Raw genomic sequence first — 19098 nt, 5'->3', positions numbered from 1 at the left:
ATCACTTCAACTTAATTTTAATGGAACATCCTAAAAGATTTTTTTGGGGGTGGGTGCACACTCATGGGCATGCAGAAGTTCCTGGGCTGAATCGAAGCTGCGTCATAGCAGTGACCTGAGCCATAGCAATGACAATGCAAGATCCTTAACCTGCTGAGACACCAGGCAACTCCCACAGAAGCTTTGGCTTTAACTGCCCTGTCTGAAAATTGCTACCATTTGGTATCTGGCTAGTGGTCCAGAGTAAGTTAATACTGACAAAAGAATATGCTTGGCCCAGCCAAAGAGCAGGTTCCTCCTGCTGTTGGCTATCAGATTCTCCTCTGTGAGGGTGGCAGGCTGACAGTGACTTCCAGCCCTCACTATGCGGAGAATGACTGCAAACAAGTCCTAAGAGGGGAAACTGGAGCTGGTGCGGGTGAGCGCTGGCTGGGAAGAAACCACAGTTGCCTCACTACTAATTTTTTTAGAACTGACATGCACGACCATGCAGCTCAATGACCAAGGGCTACTGAGAATTTCAATGTTTTCCATCTAAAGAGTGGAAGACTGAACACAAGGAGAACTGGGGAATCATCTTTTTAAAGGGTCTTTCAAAAGGACAGACCCCACTGAGGTGCCCCAAGTAGCCAGCAAGGACATCAGAATGCATCTGATCCTAAGACAGAAAAGCAGGCTAACTGAGATGTGCTAGCTGAGTCCCCTTGGGGACGATGCGCTGTAATCCTGAGTCGCATGACAGAGGACACCTCTAATTACACAGACGTGATGAGGAAGGAAGGGCTTGCTGTTTCCTTTCCTCCTCTTTGATGCCTTCTTGACCCCCACAGATCAACTGGATCACAGAAGTTAATCGGCAGGAGAAGTACGGTGACCAGAAGGCAGGAGCCGAGGCTCTTCTGACTCCAGGAGAAGGATCTGTCTGGGGGGAGGAAGGCGGCAGGCAAGTCGCTGGACTCGGCCCTCTCAGCTGGTTCGTGATGTGACGAAGAGAATTTTCAGGCTAAACCCTCACTGTACGCAGGTCATCTTGTCTTCTGGAAGGACTCCTGCACTGTGCTGGGGCTGGGCCAGAAACAGTCCCCTCTGGGGCACCTGAGGCGAGCACTGGAACACCTCCAACAGGTGGCCGTTTTTATATTCTATTGTCATAGATCTCTTCGCCGTCAGAAAACCTAAGAAGCCACAATCATTCTCAAGTTTATAAAACAGGAAGGAGGAGGCACAGGGTAACTGAGTCAGGAGAATCCAGCTGAGTTTTCCCAGAGTTTGATATACAGAAAAACAAAGAGTGAGAAAGGGGGCCACAGGCTCCCGACAGTGACAGGCTGGAGCAGGCTGGTGGCAGCTGGCGGCTCTGGCTCGGCCGTTCTTAAAAAACAGTGGGTGGAGAAGAGCCTGGTGCCACGTTCAGTCTGAGGAATGTGACCACCTCAAAGCAGCTGGGGGCTAATCCTCAGTTCTGCCCCTCAGCCCAGGCTGCAGCGCACAGAGAGGGGAGGATGGGGAGAATGAGGGGCAGAGGCCACGAGCGACTTCGGGTTTTTGGTTTTAAAAGAGTTTTACTTTTTTTGGCGGCACCCACAGCATGAAGAGGTTCCAGGGTCAGGGACTGAACCCGCGCCACAGCAGCGACAACACTGGATCCTTAACCCGCTGAGCCACCAGGAAACTCTTGCTTCTGCTGTTAAACCCAAACTAAGATTTAGAAAATCCAGACTGAGCTCCTGAAAGTCAGCCCGTCCAGGCACCTAGCAGTGTGTGGACTACTGGAAGGCTTTCCGGTTTTGTTTTTTTTTCAATGACACAACAGCTCTTGGAGAAGGAAGTGATAACATTTACACCCTCACCTGTGACTTACATAAAATAAGCAACTGAGATTGAGCCCCGTCCAATGATTAAAGGGGTTCTTCACCCTCAGTAACCCCTCATTTACTCCAGAGGACGTTCACATGCCGGGACACAGGGCGTGGGAACCAAAGACCCAAAACGCCACCTCTGCCCTGATGACGACGCCTCAGAGACACCCAAGCCCTCCTCCCAACTCCAAGTTCACATGCCCAGGCATCTTGGGGGAAAAGTGTTGCCCCAATACTCTGAAACAGCTCTCCAATCTGCTCTCCCTCAAAAGTACACCTCCCAATACTTCCAGTCAAGGGGACAAGTACAAACTCTGGAAAGAAGGAGCTAAGGTAGCGGCTGGCCCCCGAGGGCGGACAACAGAGGAGCCAGGCGGTCAGGTCCTCAGAAGAATGCCGCCGCCCACTTCGGCAACACCCTGGCCCTCTGCTGGTGCCCAGAAGGGGCACCAAAGTGATATTCTGGGCCCAGGGAAAGCTGGGAGCCACCGAGGAGGAGACCCGCCCGAGTCTCTGCTCCGAAGGGGGCCGAGGGCACACTGACCAATCAGCCCGAAGGCCGCAGCACACACGGCCTTCAGGGAAACGTCTCTGGCTGTGGAGCTGCCCGGCCCACGCCAGCTCGCCCGTCCCCCTCCCTCCCTCCCTGCAGAGTAAATACAACTGCAAATTCCCATCCCTAATCTCCCCCCGAGTGGCCACATCAACTTCATTCTCCATCAGGAGAGATCACGGCTCTGAGCAGCCTGGACGAGCAACGACCCAGCATCCTCCCCAGCTGCGAACCGGGACTTCCGCTGACCCCATGGTTAAGACGGCAGTTTTGACTTGTAACGGTCCTGAAGGTCAAATGAGCTGGTCCCAAAATATTAGCAGCTACATGAAATGGCACAAGATATCAAACTGAGGGACAGTATTTGTGATTCAAGGAATAATATTTAAAGAGCGCTTTTTATTTCTTCACAGAGCGTGATCTACTTGGAAAGAGGAAAAGGGAGAAAGAAGGCCTCGAGCTGGGTGTGTGCATCTTCCTAAACACACGCCACGGCCTTCAAGGTTAAATGGCGGTGAAACGGAAAGTCTGGGAGGACAATGGAGCTGCGGGGTGTTTTGTTTAGACTCGTAATACTCTCATTCTCCCAAGTCTGTGCTTCGAAGAGAACACCCAACCTAAGAGTGCTCCCTTCAACCTGCCAGAGAAAAAAGATACCAGGGGGGCAGGTGGGGGGACAAAAAGAACAAAGAGACCACAAAATGGCAATTACGCAAATATGGCATATTTATATGCCAATTATGCACATGGCAAATATGACTTTTCAAAGTAATTCAAAGATATTTTTCCTGGGGGAATTTCGTGTGAGCTGGGGGAGAGGGAAGAAGTTTCAGTTTTCTTCCATTCTGACTACTCCAATTCCATTTTAAAGCTTTCTCTTTTTTTCATGGACCCTAAGATGCTGTTGACTTGTAAAGGTACCACCATTTTTATACACTTTAAGAGGTACACACCGCCAATCAAACTACGACAAAAACCTTTCTCAGCACATCCGCTGTAAGCACCTCAATTTTAGGGATGTTAGAAGCCCCCCAAAAAAGGAATCTTAGAACTAAATACAAATCCGTTACAGCACCAGGCCTCTGGAAATGGAACTTATTTATATGCATGTTATAATAGTCCTCCTTGTATATACCAGCAGCCCGTCTCAGAAATCTAGATTGACTATATTTTATAGAAAAACTCTTTAAACTGCAATTTGGAAAGTCTAGTGTTAGCATCTAAAAACTGAATTTATAATCCATTCAGTTATTTAAAAAAGAGCCATGTGTGACACGCGTGTGCAGGAATCCAGGCCGGTTTCTAACTCAGACCTGGACGCCTGCTTCCGGCCCTCATACCGCCATCCGCGCCCTTTTAGCCCATCGAGGTCTCCTCTTCTAGAAAAGGCCTCACTTCCTTCCTACTACAGCCGGCACGTTCTGTTCCAATCTTAGACACTCTCCATGTCTTAGGGATGGGGCGGGGGTGCGGGGCCGGAGTCACGTCCAGGAACGTGCTCTCGGGTCAGGCACACGCAGACCCTGACCTTTCGCCAATTCCTCGCGGGATACATTAACCCAGCTGCTTCTGCGAGATGGAGACATGGACTTGGAACTCTCTTAACTGAACTACAACTGTTCTTCAGGTGAATGCTTCGGCCGCCTCAGCCTTCCACATCCCAGGGCCTCTCTCGGCCAGCCGACATGGGACGCTGCGGTCACAATACAAGCTGGGACTGTCTCCATCACAGCCCTGACACGGACCCCAGTTCACCGTGACCTCTGCGACACTGAAGTTGCACCACTGCTTCCTCACAGCTGACAAAGAGCGTCAGCGAACAGGACGTGCCTCTCACCTAAGCCATCCCGGGGCCTGAGGAACTGCCCTGTTCCTCACAGGACACTGCCCGATGGCTTAAAAAGGCCCACGTCTGGGCAAAGGAGAAAGGATCTGTGGCACACGCATCACCAGGAGACATCGGCGTCTAGAGCCCCGAGACATGCTAGTCCGTGGAACCTCGTTTTCCGAATCAGAAAAACAGGTACAGTGAGGCTTAGCAACCTGCCCAGGGGTTCACCGGGAGACACGTGGCCCAGGCAGGACGATAATTCTGTGGTTTGGGGCTCAAAGAGGAGAGGCTGGGGCAGGCTCGCTGCGGGCAGAGGCAGGGCTGGGGGTGGACGGTTGAGGGCATCCCCTGGGGACCCGGGGCCGCGGGGGGAGGGGGGTGGCAGGGGTGGGGGCGGGGTGGGGGGGATGTCACAACGTTACAAAGAAGATAGACAAGGCCCTACCCTGAGTGGGAGAGACAGGGGGGGAGCGTCCGATCAGCGGCCGCTGCTGTTCACCAGGCCATGAAACTCCTCCCAGGCCCTGGCAAACCAGAGACAAAAAACACAATAGCACATTCAGATCAAAGGCGTTTTAACACAGAGCGAACAGACAAGATAACCCCACTTCCCACTTCAGATACCCTCAAGGTCAAGTGGAGCCCACCGATACCTGGATGCACAGCAGTGACGTTCCCCACCTAGACTGTCCTTTCAGCTTAGCGGGTGGCTGGCACCTTCCAAGGGCAGTTGGCACTTCCTCTGGCAAAGTCTGGCCCTCACCATCCTTCGAGGACTTGCAAGTCTTTCTATCTATCCCCTCAACCAGGCCACAAGGTCAGAGCTAAGCTCACCCACCAAGGGAGACACCTCCAATTCACCGAGGCGAAGGGCAGCAGTGCCTCCTGCTTTCTGCCTTGGGGACGTGAGGACAGGCGGTAGAAACCTTCTCTCCTCTTCAGGCTTCACCCAGAGGGTAAAGGCAGGTACCCGACAGCCTTACAATGTCCAAAGACGCCGTGAGGAAATCATACCACTTTATCCACTTTCCCTTCTGACTCTTCGGAACTCAGACTCCAAATTCATATCAGGTTCCATTTCCGATAATACCCAAGTGACTATTATCTTAAAACTTAAGTTGTATGGGTCACAGCGGTTTGAAATTTCCAGGGACCAATGCTCCTCACAACTTTAATGTGTATTAATTTAGAAACTGGAGTTAGGAAGGGATAAGAATGTGACTGAGGGGGGGTCTTTTGGAGTCGATGCTCCACAAAAAAGCAGGCCCGCGGTGACTCCTGGCCAAGAAAACAGCAGCCTGCTAGATTCCCTGTGTACCCAGAAGCCCTGACCCACCTCGTGTTTTCTCAGAGGAGCTGATGTCCTACCTTTTTGCTCTAGCCACCTTTCAGCTCCACTGGGGACAAAGTGTCAGGTAACTTTCCTGGGACTTGTATGTAACATGGGTAATTTCGTGCTTCTAAATCTAAAATTCTTGATTATCAACTATTCCATTTTGGCTTTAAAATGGCAAAATACCCATGGTGACAACATACTGGGTTTAACATGTTAAATTAACTCACTACAGGTTTAAAATGATAGCCACTAAAATACACTTCATTCACCAAGTCTTCTACAGAGAGCTTTTCATTCTTCCTTTCTTTTTTTAAATAGCAAGAGATCAGAGACCTGGCACAACAAATTCATTCTTCCAGGCAAGAGGCATACCATTGGCGTTCATCTATCCCTCTTCTGAACAGCAGCATTTATAAGTTAAGGGCGCTATCTCTCAGAACAAGAGGCTGATTTGCAGTCAATAGTTTCTTCAGAGCATCCCCAATACACACATGCTAAGTGAGCTGAAGGAAAAGGTAAGAGCACCCCACAGGGGTGCTAGTCTTCGCCACAAACTCGGTTTCCACAGAAAGACATCTGCTTCACAGCTCTTTCTGGAGAGACGGTAGCGTGGAGAACTTTGAGAATCCGTGAGTGGTGTCAGAAGGCCACTTCACTCTTGACTCCAAATGAAGGTAAGCGGAAAGCAAAAGCGGATGCCCGGGCCACGACCGGGGTCCCCCCTCTGGTTCTAACAGTGGCATTTAAATCCTACTTGAACAATGGAGGTGTCAACAAGAAATTACATGGCTGTGTTGAAGCTTCACCTCCTTAACCCTTCCATCTACTGCAAGGCCTGCACCAGTCCAAACAGGGACGTCCTCTGCGTCAAGAACCTGCGGACATACGCACGTCAGAGGTCTCCTCTGATCCACTCTAGTGTTCAACTGCCCTCCTGCTTCCTCGGCAGTATCCTCTTCGTGCGCAAAACGTCAACATGAAGAATCTGGGCAGAGAGTAGCTCGCATGGATCCACAGTCACTGGTACAATCGCCTGTTCTCAGAGGTCAGTGCTGGACTAAAAGGCACATCAACCGCCCAAGACTAGGGGCCTTCTCGCTATTCTCCTCTAGCATCCCAAGCAGGTTAAGTATTGAAACTTGTCTCAAAGGCAAAGAACAAGTTGAATATTCAAACTGTCATGTAAACAGGGTTTCTTTAAAAAGAAATGCTTTAAATCACCCTGAGGTTAATACAGCCTACAGGGAATTCTAAAGAGATTCAAATGACAAGAGTAACACCGAGCTCTCTAAAGACCACCTTTTTACCAGCCCACTTACCAGAAAGCACATTCTGAGAGCAGAGGTCTCATGTCTGTGTAATTCTGTACTCGTGCCCACCCTGTCCCAAAGCCTGGCGCCCAGCCTTGCACTCGTCTGGCCCTCATACGCCTGGGCGAACTCTGGCCTCCTGCTAGTCTGGGCTCCGCCTTGAACGTCGGGGGGCGGGGGGGGGGGGGGAAATCAGTTCACAAACTCGAAGCCAGGCCAGCAGTTGTGCTGGTATGACCCGGGGCCTCCCGGCTGTGATTCAGCCTCGAAGAAGGGATGGTTGGTCCTTGCCTACGAAGTTCAATGTTTAAATACAATGACAGTTAACAGGGCGAAGTCGCCATGAGTGGGCCCCTTTCTCCTCTAGAATCAATGAAAGAAGGAAGTCACCTACCCTCAGCTCTCTCTGCAGTCCTCCCAACACCGTGGTCCATGGCAGCCCTGTCTTCCCTCTCCCATTCCAGGCCAGATGAACTAAGGGGCTCAACAGATGATTCCAAAGAGGAGTTTCCTCTCAAAAGTCAACTGCTGCGTTCTACGGCTCTGAGCCGTAGTTTTATCCTGGGGTCCCAAGATTCGGGGTTGCAGGTCTGGCTGTGGGAGGAGATGGTCCTCGAAGCAGAGGACACAGTGAGCCACTTGGCGCCTGCGGGACCCACATCTCTGAGGCCACAACTACAACCGAGCTCAGGAGGAGGAGCCACGCCCTGAGCCGACACCTGGATTAACAAGCTCCCCTTGTGCAAGGGGACCCGCGCACCCTCAATTAGCTAACTGCTGGCAATAACTCTGGGTACGAGGCAGCAGGTGGCGTCTCTGCAGCAAAGCAGCTCATCAGGCCCCACACGCAGTGTTAGCCTCTCAGCCCACCGAGGAGCGTGGCAGGGAAAGGCCACAAGCGGTGCGATGAGGGGAAGGCTGGAAACCCAGACAGGTGAAAAAGGACACTGGACTGAAACCCAGCAGGTGGCGGTTCACTGACTGAGATACCTAAGCCACTGCTAAAAATTCCCCTCGCCACTTCCAGGGGCCCTAATCTCCAGACAGAACAACTGTCGGCTCTTTCTTCACTTCCCTTGAGTTTTCAAGTCTCAGCAGATGCTGTTCCTTGGCTCAAAGCCACACCTGTGGGAGAGCCGCAAGGAGGAGCACAAAGGAGAATAGTCCCGGCTTCTGCTCAGATGCAGCAAGGACCAGTGGGTCTCCAGGTCAGTCTGGTGCCTTCTGACCAACTGCTAACTCTGGAAGGTGCCATCAAGCTCAGCCCTTGGACCAGCTGTGTTGGCTGAAGTCAAAGTCAACACACGTAACACCACAGTGGAAGGAAAGGGTCAGAGAAGGCGATTCTTTGGCAAATGCTGAAAACACAGAGAACAGGCATTTCCAGACACCAACAACTCCCCCACCTTCTGGGTACTCCAACCCATTTGGGTGGGGTACATAATAAAAAAAGCAGCAGCAACACAAACACCCCCAGAATGCTGAGCTCAGGGTGCTAGTCCGATGGGTGTTCTGTGGGGTCCCAGGCCAAGTGGAGACCAATGGTCAGTCAGGATGGTCCAAGCTCAGGGTGTCGCTGCCAAAATGGAACAGCACAGCCACTCTGGAAGATGCCACGTGACACCCAGAGTGACCTTCGCAGATGCGATCAGGCAACCTGGCCTAGCGGCTGCGGAAACAGTTTGCTTGGTGTTCAGGCAGTGGCTCCTAAGAAAACGCCAACAACACGAGGCTTGCTGAAGTTCCGCACGCAGGCTAGGGGCCCGCAGGCACGTAGAGCCAGGCCACAGAGCACTCGAGGGGCTGTGCGTGCTCTGGTCAGATGTCCTCAGGGCGAACTCAGGCAGGACAGACACTTCCCACCCCGGGTCTCCTAATGCACAACAACCCTAGGACCTGGGAGGAGGGGGAAGGGCCAGGACCCTGAGACCTTGCAAGCAGGGCACGCTCAAAGAGGAAGATGATCTGGCTCTAAGGGGAGAGCGGAGGGGAGAAGGCTGGCGAAGAGCCTGTGGCTTGGGCAGCTTTGGCACAGTGCGGAAACCGCGTTAACACAAAGCAAGGAAGCTATATACGTACAGCCACACACAGACGGAAGCAGGGCTTGACCTCCAAGCAAGAGATCTCTCTGAATAAAAACAAAGGCAGCGAAGCAAAGGCCAAGGATCTCCCTTTCCAACCTTCACACACTTTCAAGCTGAATTCTAGATCAGAAATCACTGTTCTGGCCATCACCATGACCAGACAGGAACTGTAAGTCAAGTACCAAAAAATGGGGTCTCATTTTGAGAGCTAGATGTCACCTCATTATGTCAGACTTCAGCAGAGCTGGAACCAAATACCATGTGGCGTTTAAACAACGGGCTTATGGACATGAGGCTGCATCCCCGATGGCCCTCCACGGAGCAGTCTGTGCCATTCGTAACATGGTGACAGTCAGGCTGAAAGGCCACTTCTTTGATGCACCAGAAAGAGCAAGAGCATGAGACAAGCTAGTTTAGCACCATTTATTAAGTGATCTCAGCTGTGGTTGTAGCTGCTGCATGTCAGCCTGTTCTTAAAACATAAATTGCTCTTCATTCCTCTTGTCCAGGACAGAAGGCTCTTCCAGGTAGCACGCCAACAGAACAAGAGACTCCGATGATGCCAGCTTCAATGACGGTGCCATCCAGAGAGGGAGAGGGTCATGGCACGTTCAACCGCGGCTTCCAGAGGTTTTGAAAAAGGAGCCTTTGGGGGCCCAGCCTGCCTGGCATTCTAGTGGAAGTGCAAAAGATTGGCACATTGGGAGAGAAAGAGAGGGAGACGCGAGGGAAAAGGAGCATCTGGGTATCAAGGAGGGTCTTCTGGTCCCTGGAGCTGCAGGGCTGGAGGACTAGGCAGACCTCTGCACAGAGCAGCGAGCAGCAGACTAAGGCAAAAGGCCCACAGGTTCTCCTAGACTCTGTAAGGACTTGTGCTCATTTCCAGAAAAGTCAGGAAGAATGGCTTCAGGGCATCAGAGAGGGAGAACAGTGGAGAGGGGAGAGTGGAAAAATACCCCTTTCCCTCTGCTATCTGGGTGGACAGGGTGGGAGGGGCGTTTGGGAACCCTGAACATAAGAGTCCTAGAAAAAGCAGGTGTGCATCTCTCCAGCCTGGACTGAATATGGCTGGAGGGCAGAAGCTGCTTGTACTCCAGAACAAAGAATAGGAAAAATCTGCCTTGAGAAAAACAATGTGGACCCAGGACTGCCAAGGCCACCAGGGCCAAGGCTGGCTACTCACTGCGGGTGGCTCAACGAGCCACGCCCAGCCATGGGATACGAAGCACCTCCAGTTAAAAACTGGCACTTAGCTGGTTTAAGCCAGTTCCACCCCCAACCTTAGCCGTATATGCAAGGGGAACACTTCCCAAATGGTCTGCCTGCCGAACACCATCGCTGGGCTCCTGACTAGGAATGCGGTTAATAAGCCGGCATGACGATGAGCTCGTTGCTAAGGATGATGATGAGAGCAACGGGAATGCGAGGCTCCTGAGAGCACCCTCGAGGACCTCCAATTACCAAGACTACATCAGCCTCACAAAAACCCTGTCCGGCCAAGCATGACCCTCTCCCACCTCACAGGTGGGAAACTGAAGCAGAGGGGCAGAGACTTGCCAAAGGCACACCAAGGAGAGAACTAACCTCCCGCTCCTGACTCTTAGCTGGCCAGCTCTCCCTCCAGCTGTGAGAAAACTCTAACCCTCACTGCCCCCAGCGTCTTCATGATAACCCGAATTTATCTATGACATTCGGTCACTGAAGGCCAGTGACTCCTGTTTGTGGACGTCCAGCTCCACGTCCCCGAGTCGCAGGTGGACCGCAGCGCCTGCTCCCCCTCAGCATGTGGGCTCCCCTTAGGTTCTGCTCTCACAAGCACGCTGTGTGGCTTCCTCCACCATCCCAGCTCTAGACGCAAGGAAATGGAGCCAGCATTTCTGCTGAGAAGTCAATTTCCCAGGACAAAGATAACGACTGAGGCTGACAGGTCACAAAGGCATGCAAAAGCGGGCTGAGGGGCAGACAGGGGAGGATGTACTGTTCAGTGGAATTATCCTGAAAATCAGCAAGGAAAAGAAGAGCGCTTTCACTTTAAGACAGTGGTTAGTGAATGAGAGGCACGCCAGCCTGTGTGAATAAAGCCAGCCCAGGCAGAGCAACTGGGAGCTGCAGAGGGGCTCCTGCAGTGTAGGTGGGCAGGGAACCTCGCCAGCCAAGAACTGCTAAGGTGGCCAGAAGCACTAGAGGGGAAGACTGGTCTGTCCCGTCTCCTTAAGTCAGTTTCCTGCACGACCCCGTTCCTCTGGGCCCAACTGAGGACCTACTTTTGCTAAACTTAGGGAAAGGCCCCCCCGAGCCCCCACAACACGTACTTGATGCTGTCGGTATGGGTTTTGTATTCCATAATGGTGTTGGGAGGTAGGTTAAGCACGCGCCGCAGGGTATCTCGGATGCGGGCTGTGGTGGCCTGGTCGCTGGCAGTCTTATTCCAAATGGAAATAATGTCCTCCTAGAGGGGCAAAAACAGAGGCGTCATCAAAGCAAAGCAGAGGCAGTGAAAAGAGCAAAGGCAACACACGAGAGCAGCCCGGCCCGTGGGGCGGCTTACCTGAAACCGGACCGAGACCACAGCCCCACAGATCTCCTCCCCAACCATGAACTGTTCCCCCAGCATGGCCAGGATGAGGTTCTCCCAGCAACGGGATGCCAAGCCCTTCCGCAGCCGAATAATCCACTTGCCACCATTTTTATTTGCATCATCCTGTAAAAAGAAAGCATCAGAGGTAAAACATGGTTTCACAGAGTTCCCGCTGTGGCACAGTGGGTTAAGAAGCCAACTGCAGTGGCTCGGGTTGCTACAGCTGCTGTGTAGGTCGTAGCTGTGGCTCGGACTCAATTCCAGACCCAGGAACCATAAGTACAGCCAAAAAATTAAAAAAAGAAAAAAAAAAGAAAATATGGTTTCACAGCCTTTTTTTTTTTGCATAAAGGCCAAGGATGCTTTGATCACTAAGAAGCCTTAGCACTTTCCAATTACTCAACTCTACAGGAAAAGCGGTGGTAGGAGCACGGAGAGAAGAAATGGAAAAAAAAAAAAAAAAGAAGTCCAAACCGTTCACAAAAAAATGGTCAAACAGACTCTTTAAAAATAATCTTTTTTCAGAACCACATCAAAATGAAATGACGCCAGATTTTAAACACAGATCATTCCTCACTTCATTTGCTAAAAGTTTATCAGGTGTCACCATGTCCCAAATACACAGACATGAAGCCACAGTCTCTACCCGGACTCAGTCCAGTGAGGGAGCCAGACAAGAGAATGAATGACAGCAGCACTGTCTGACAAGCACCGCTGCGAGACAGACACGCGCAGCGAGTTCAAGACCAACGAGACAGTCGCTAACAGCCGGGAGGAGGAAACCTCTGGAGCTGGGTTTTGAGGAGCACGGGAATTAGCCGGGCAGTGCAGGCGAAGCCCCCTGCAGGCACTTGAGACATGACTTCGTGCCAACTCTGCCTGTGAGACAGGGAGCTGCCACCCCGGAGGGAGGATTTAGTCAGAGAAGACGGGCAAGGAGTCCTGACAGGTAAACGAGGTGCGTGACCAGGTGTGCTACGGAGAGCTCGGAAGAGCTGCAACTGGGTGGGGGGTGACCACGTCTGTCTTCTACACAAAGGCTCTGCCACCGGAATAGAGACGACGGATGAGCAAACGGGTCAGAGTTCAGCTCTGGGTCTCCAGTTACTGCCTGTAGAATAACTTTTTCCTCACTTTAATCGTTTGTATACTATGATGATACGCATACACCCAGTTCTATGTGAAGAGAGCGATTTTTTTAAAAAAGCCCTTTAGTGTCGTTAATAATACCATTTTAGTACTAAAACAATCTTTGAAAACCATCCACACACAAGGGCATCAGTGCCATTTCCTAGAGGTCCTGGTTCCAAGATATACCAAATAGTGATATAGCTTTTAGAGAAGACTTTAAAATACCTTTTTTTTTCTTTTCTTTTCTCTTTGGGACCATACCCGCAGCATACGGAGGTTTCCAGGCTAGGGGTCAAATCAGAGCTACAGTTGCCTGCCTACACCACAGCCACAGCCACAGGGGATCCAAACTGTGTCGGCGACCCACACCACAGCTTATGGCAACACCAGATCCCTAACCCACTGAGTGAGGCCAGGGATCGAACCTGCAACCTCATGGTTCCTAGTTGGATTCGTTTCCGCTGCGCCACAATGGGAACTCCTTTAAAATACGTTTAACCTTGACTTGACTGAAAAAAGGGAAAAAACAAAAAACCCCAAACATCATCACCACCACCACAAAACCCACTGAGAAAGGCAGTCTGAGGCTTTCAGTCCTCACCTCCCACATGGGTTTAATTCCTTCTTTGAAGAGATGGAAGTCGCTGTGGCCTGTCAGGTCCCCGGGACGTACCATGTGGCTATAAAACCTCCAGAACTGCTCCACCTGCAGAGAAGACAGCAGAGTAAAAAAGATGTTTCTTCCTTGAATGTTGAGGCGTATTTACGAGAAAAGCGTAAACACGGAAGACACTGCTAGAGGCTCTACTTTCTGTAGGATAGATTTCATTCAGGGGCTCGTGTGAGAAGGGAGGTGTATTAGATAGAGAAAGGCAGGCGGTACATAAAAGAATAACGCAGTATTGCTGATACAACAGTAAACTCTTTAGGTGAGAAGTGCCAGCCTCAGAGAGGAGCCGTAGTTGGTGAAGGTCCACATGTGCCTCCTGCAGACGCCGCAGGAGAGTCATCACTCGCTGTAAGAGGACCTTGTTTGACACAATAAAAACTATTTCGTCTTGAGGTAAATTAAGGGCCACATAACCTCAGCCTGAATGTATTTTTGTCAAAGAACCAAATCACTTCAAAAAAAAAAAAAAAGGGGGGGGGGGGCGACAGAAGTTCCAATTGCGGCTCAGGGGAAATGAATCCTACTAGTATCTATGAAGCTGTGGGTTCGATCCCTGGCCTCATTCTGTGGGTTAAAGAATGGCGTTGCTGTGAGCTGTGGTGTAGGTGGCAGATGTGGCTTGGATCTGGCGTGGCTGTGGTGTAGGCTGGCAGCTGCAGCTCCAATTAGACCCCTAGCCTGGGAACTTCCACAGGCCACAGGTGCGGTCCTAAAAAGCAAAAAACAAACAAACGAAACAAACAAACAAACAAACCCTACAAAAAAACCCAAGGCCCCCCCTCCCCCGCCAGTATTAACTGTGTTCGTCAACTAGTCACTGTGCACATTACATGCCCACGACTTCTTTACAATTGCAAGTTTGATTAATCAAACTATACAGCAAAGATAGCATTGGCTACAATGAAATACATTTTATCTGTTTAGCTCCTTAGCATTAAGCCACAGAACCAGCCACAGACACCACTCCAAACCATGGTGCCCTTGCTAAGGCCGGGACAGGCTGAAACCAAGCAGGACTTAGCCTTTTTCACTTAGGGTTCAGGTCCCCCCCTCTTCACTAGAAAAATTCTCTTTGCTCCCCCTTCACAGGCCTGTTAGGAAATTAGACGCATTTCTCTATCAAGGGCCTGCTCAGTTATACTCGTCACGCTCCTCCTGTTTCCCTCACTAGCGACGTGACAGGAGAGATGACCTCCCTACCCCTCGGCAATTCACAGAGAACACCCACGAGCACTGGCTGGTGAAGTGCGCATTTAGGAGGAAAGAGAAGCTGTGGAACGGTCTGAAGACACAGCTGGTGTTTGCCAACACACTGCCGAGGAGGCTCGAAATAAACATGAAGCAAGATTCCGTGATGTGCAGCTGAAAACGGGCACCGAGCAGAGAGAGCGACTCGGGTCCTCCTCCCAGATCTGGAGAGCATCTGAGGGGGGACAGACCGTACACCGTGTGAAACGGCTGTGCCTTCCGTTCCTCTGGGGAACAGGAGCACAGGAAATGAATGTCTCAGGTGACGACGAAGGCAAGAATGAACGCCGCGTGTGGGACTTCACTGCACGCTTTACCTCCACCACTGCTGTGCTTAACCACACTCCGTGACTTGGGCCGGTGAGAGTGCATGCACGCACGTCCTACTACATACAGCGCAAAGAACCGAGGTGTGCCAGCCAGACGCTGTGGCTCCTCGCGAGTCTGGATGGGGGCGGGGGTGGGACAAAGAACCCCAACCATCCCCAAACTCCCACGGGAGCACTGCTTTAGGCCACCCATCTGAGAGCCACCCGATACCATCTTACAGCCAGAATCCCACATCAAACCATAAGAGATGAAACAATAGGCAGCTTGAGAAGTATCATTAAACTTGGATCACTTTTCCTTTTCTTCAGGCAATGCTCATCTTTGAAACTCCCAATTGAGACCAAAAAATAAGTGTTTAGACACAGGTTATGAGGTGCACAAAAGACCTCAGAAATCATCTCGAGGACCTTTTTCATTTTATAATTGAGAAAACGATGTCAGAACTTGCCCTGGCCCACAAAGTCAAGCAACAGAGTAGATGAGACTTGCAATCCCAGGCCCAGTGCTCTTTGCATTTCAAGACAGGGTCTTCTTGGTCACCTTAATTTCAAAAGCTTTTAAATGTTGTCAAACACTAGGATGGAGGACCAATGAGAAATACTGCCTTGGCATCGCTGGTTTCCTAGCGCAGTTATTCCTCTGCGAGGAATTTAATATTGAGACAGTTCCTAACACCTTCAATTACAGGACGTCGATGGGTATAAAGAAGCATTAACCCAAGGTGATGCTGATGATAACTGTCCAACATTCATGCCCAAAGAAAAGAAAACGAAACCCCTCCTTGCACAAGCTGGGTAAACTCATAAATGCTTTTCTTAAGAGGGAAAGAAAGAGGCTAGAGATAGTTAAAATTACCCCAAAATAACTCAATTAAATCCTGAATGAAAACTTATTCCCCAATTCAGTTTTTTTAAGAAGATTTTTATTTTTTCTATTATAGTTGATTTGCAATGTTCTATTAATTTCTGCTGTACAGCAAAGGGACCCAGCTATACATACATATTTTCTCTCATTACCCTCCATCATGTTCCATCACAAATGACTAGATATAATTCCCTGTGCTGTACAGAGGCTCTCACTGCTCATCCACCCAATTCAGTTTCTTCTTCAATCCTCTGGGTGCTTAACCAGTTCATAACATCATGGCTGCCTTTTACCTGTAACGTCTAGCAATCAATCGAAGTTTCTGTGGAGTCAGGAATGTTAGAACTACATGGATGGATATACACACATACACACACATGTATTCTTTCTTCTTAGGGCTGCACCCACGGCATATGGAGGTTCCCAAGCTAGGGGTCCAATCGGAGCTGTGCCGCCGGCCTACACCACAGCCACAGCAACATCAGATCCGAGCTGCATCTGCGACTGACACCACAGCTCACCGCAACGCCAGATCCTTAACCGCGGAGCAAGGCCAGGGATCGAGACTGAAACCTCATGGATGCCAGTCGGATTCATTAACTACTAAGCCACGACGGGAACTCCAGGACTACATGGATATTTTTAAAGGTTTAATTCTATTGTTCACCAAGAATTCCCTCCTCTTCTTGTCACCTGTCCAAATTCTTTAAATTCAATCTTAGACCTAACTCCTCTCAAAGAGGCTTTCCTTCTCCAGGTTGAAATGCGTTCCTTTCCTCCAAACTCCAAGAGCACTCTAACCATGCCTTCCTTACAGCCTGGCCCACTGAGTCCCCGCATTACAAATTCCCGGGCGTGACTTATCTCCCTACGGGCAAGGTTTTAATTAATTTTAAACACTTATTAGTGCCTTGGATTCATTCAACCAGCATTTCTTGAACCAAATATGTACCAGTGCACAAGCTATTTTTAATCATTCAAAAAAGCCTAAATTTACCAGTGCTAAAGAGAGCACACAGGTATATTTTGGCCGAAATTGTATCAATTTCACAGAGTAATCAGATTGTCTGATAGCCAGTTATATATATGTATATCTGATTAATAATAAATGGATAAATAAATCTTGTTTGTCTAGTAATCAAACATTTAAAAGAACTGGAGCCTCCTGGCATGCATCTTGGTATATGGACGACTGAAAGAATATGGGCTTTGGGTTTTTTTGTTGTTGTTGTTGTTTTGTCTTTTTGCCTTTTCTAGGGCCGCTTCCGAGACATATGGAGGTTCCCAGGCTAGGGGTCGAATTGGAGCTGTAGCCACCGGCCTACACCACAGCCACAGCAACTCGGGATCCGAGCTGCGTCTGCAACCTACACCACAGCTCACGGCAACGCTGGATCCTTAACCCACTGAGCAAGGCCAGGGACTGAACCTGCAACCTCACGGTTCCTAGTCGGATTCGTTAACCACTGCGCCACGACGGGAACTCTGGAAGGTGGTGACTTTCAATACTGTTCCCTCCACTCCATCAAGTTACTTATAACTGACTTGAGCCTTCAGATAATTAACCCAAGTCTCATTTTCCTCCTTTGTAGAATATGGATACTACCACTGACCGCATAGGGCTATGGTAGGAATGAAAGAAGTTACACGAAGTAGCTGCTACTGTGTCCTTGCTCTTTACTAATCTACTGTAAAATTTACGGTTTCCTCTCCCGGTGTCTGCATTTTAAACGGGCAAATACTTCAATCGCTTCAAGAAAAATAACCAATCTTGCATTTGATTCTGCCCAGAGATGGACCACACAGCACCTATGAAGCGCGTGAGCATCTTCACTGAACGAGACTGGCTTGCGCTGCGGAGAGCAGCTCAGGGTACCCAGACCAAGCCACCCGCGAGGGGGACAAGACAGAGCGTGGGTTCTCGGTGCTGACCGTCCCCACAAAAAATATTTACACGCTTTGTTCTCTTTCTGAACACAGAAAGAAGATGCCACTGTATGCATAACTACCAACCTATCCCAAACTCTAATGGGAGGTTATTAAACACAGAAACTTCCTAATTTTACTCTTAACTTACTGTCGGGTTTCATGAGAACAGATACCACATGCTATAAAATTTGCTATCACCCATGATGCTTTGTGCATAGGAAGGACGCAATAAATTCTACTTCTATTTACTTTTGGTCCCCTTCTGATCACGTCACATATTTAATGATACTGACATGTGTTACCTACGCATGTGTAATAAGAAATCTTAAGAGTGTATCTATGGGACTTCAGAGACTCAGGTCAACCAACGAAGGAAACCAGGAGGGTAAATAAACACAACCGTGTAAATACAGGCATGAATGGACTACCAAGGTCACTACATGAAACCCCCAAGTACTCACAGAGGCAAAGGTGCCAATCTGTTTGATATTCTGTTCGTAGCTCTGTGAGCTAGTGGGACGACCGGGGGTTCTCCTGGAGTACCAGAAAGTGTAGTTATACTGCAGGGGGTGCTCTGCTGGCCCAGGGACAACAGCCTGTGAATCAAAAAGGTGTGTTAATCCAGGCATTTTTCACATGCTCTGCGACCGGGAAAACACTTTACAGTGTCACCCCTTACCACCTCCACCATTACAAAGGATACACTCTCAATTACCTTCAATGTGCTCAAGATTTGGCTTACATGCTAAATTAGTGGCTAACCGACACTAAATTTCTGTAACATTTTCTCTGTGTTGCTAAGCTTTCCTAACTTTCTACCTCCTATCACAGGTATTTCTGTCTGTATCTTATCTCACCATACTCCCAGCCAAGTACTACCTCCTCCAGGACACTCTCTCACTCAGCGGCTAGTGACCTTTGGCAAGCTGCTTAACCCGTCGGTGCCTCAGCTGCTTACCTGCAAAATGGGGAAAATAACCACCACTTCACGGGGTTGCTGAGGGTCAAGTTAACAGATGTAAAGTGCTTAGCACGGTGCCTGGCACATAGTAAGCACGAAGGAAGTGACAGCTGCTAGTGTTACTGGCACCATTAAACGTAAGCTCCTTGAGGGAGTTCACTTCGTGGCTCAGCAGTTAACGAACCCAACTAGGATCCATGAGGGTGAGTGTTTGATCCCTGGCCTAGCTCAGAGGGTTAAGGATCTAGGGTTGCCATGAGCTATGGTGCAGGCTGCAGATGTGGCTCAGATCTCGCGTTGCTGTGGCTGTGGTGTAGGCCGGCAGCTGTAGCCCGGACTCTACCACTAGCCTGAGAACTTTCACATGCTGCAGGTTCTGCCCTAAAAAGCAAAAATAAAATAAAATTTAAAAAA

At 49.9% G+C, this 19098-nt stretch overlaps 1 protein-coding gene across 4 annotated transcripts in view; it reads right to left on the bottom strand.

Annotated features, from left to right (window-relative positions):
* The window catches only part of EIF4E2 (eukaryotic translation initiation factor 4E family member 2), a 29675-nt gene that overhangs the window by 1828 nt on the left and 8749 nt on the right, over window positions 1-19098 (bottom strand). The window contains exons 3-7 of one of the 4 annotated variants that reach the window (XM_047773775.1): window positions 18185-18319; window positions 13284-13388; window positions 11522-11674; window positions 11286-11422; window positions 4689-4767 (exon numbers count right to left, since the gene is read on the bottom strand). In XM_047773775.1, coding sequence (XP_047629731.1) covers window positions 4722-4767; window positions 11286-11422; window positions 11522-11674; window positions 13284-13388; window positions 18185-18319 — 576 coding nt within the window. In that variant the 3' untranslated portion in view covers window positions 4689-4721. The other 3 variants (XM_047773773.1, XM_047773774.1, XM_047773776.1) reach the window with 3 other exon arrangements.

This window comes from Phacochoerus africanus, chromosome 3 (genome assembly GCF_016906955.1).
Source record: "Phacochoerus africanus isolate WHEZ1 chromosome 3, ROS_Pafr_v1, whole genome shotgun sequence".
In the NCBI taxonomy this organism is placed as follows: domain Eukaryota; kingdom Metazoa; phylum Chordata; class Mammalia; order Artiodactyla; family Suidae; genus Phacochoerus; species Phacochoerus africanus.
Note: the sequence above shows the minus strand (reverse complement) of the source record. Positions and strands in the feature narration are given on the sequence as shown.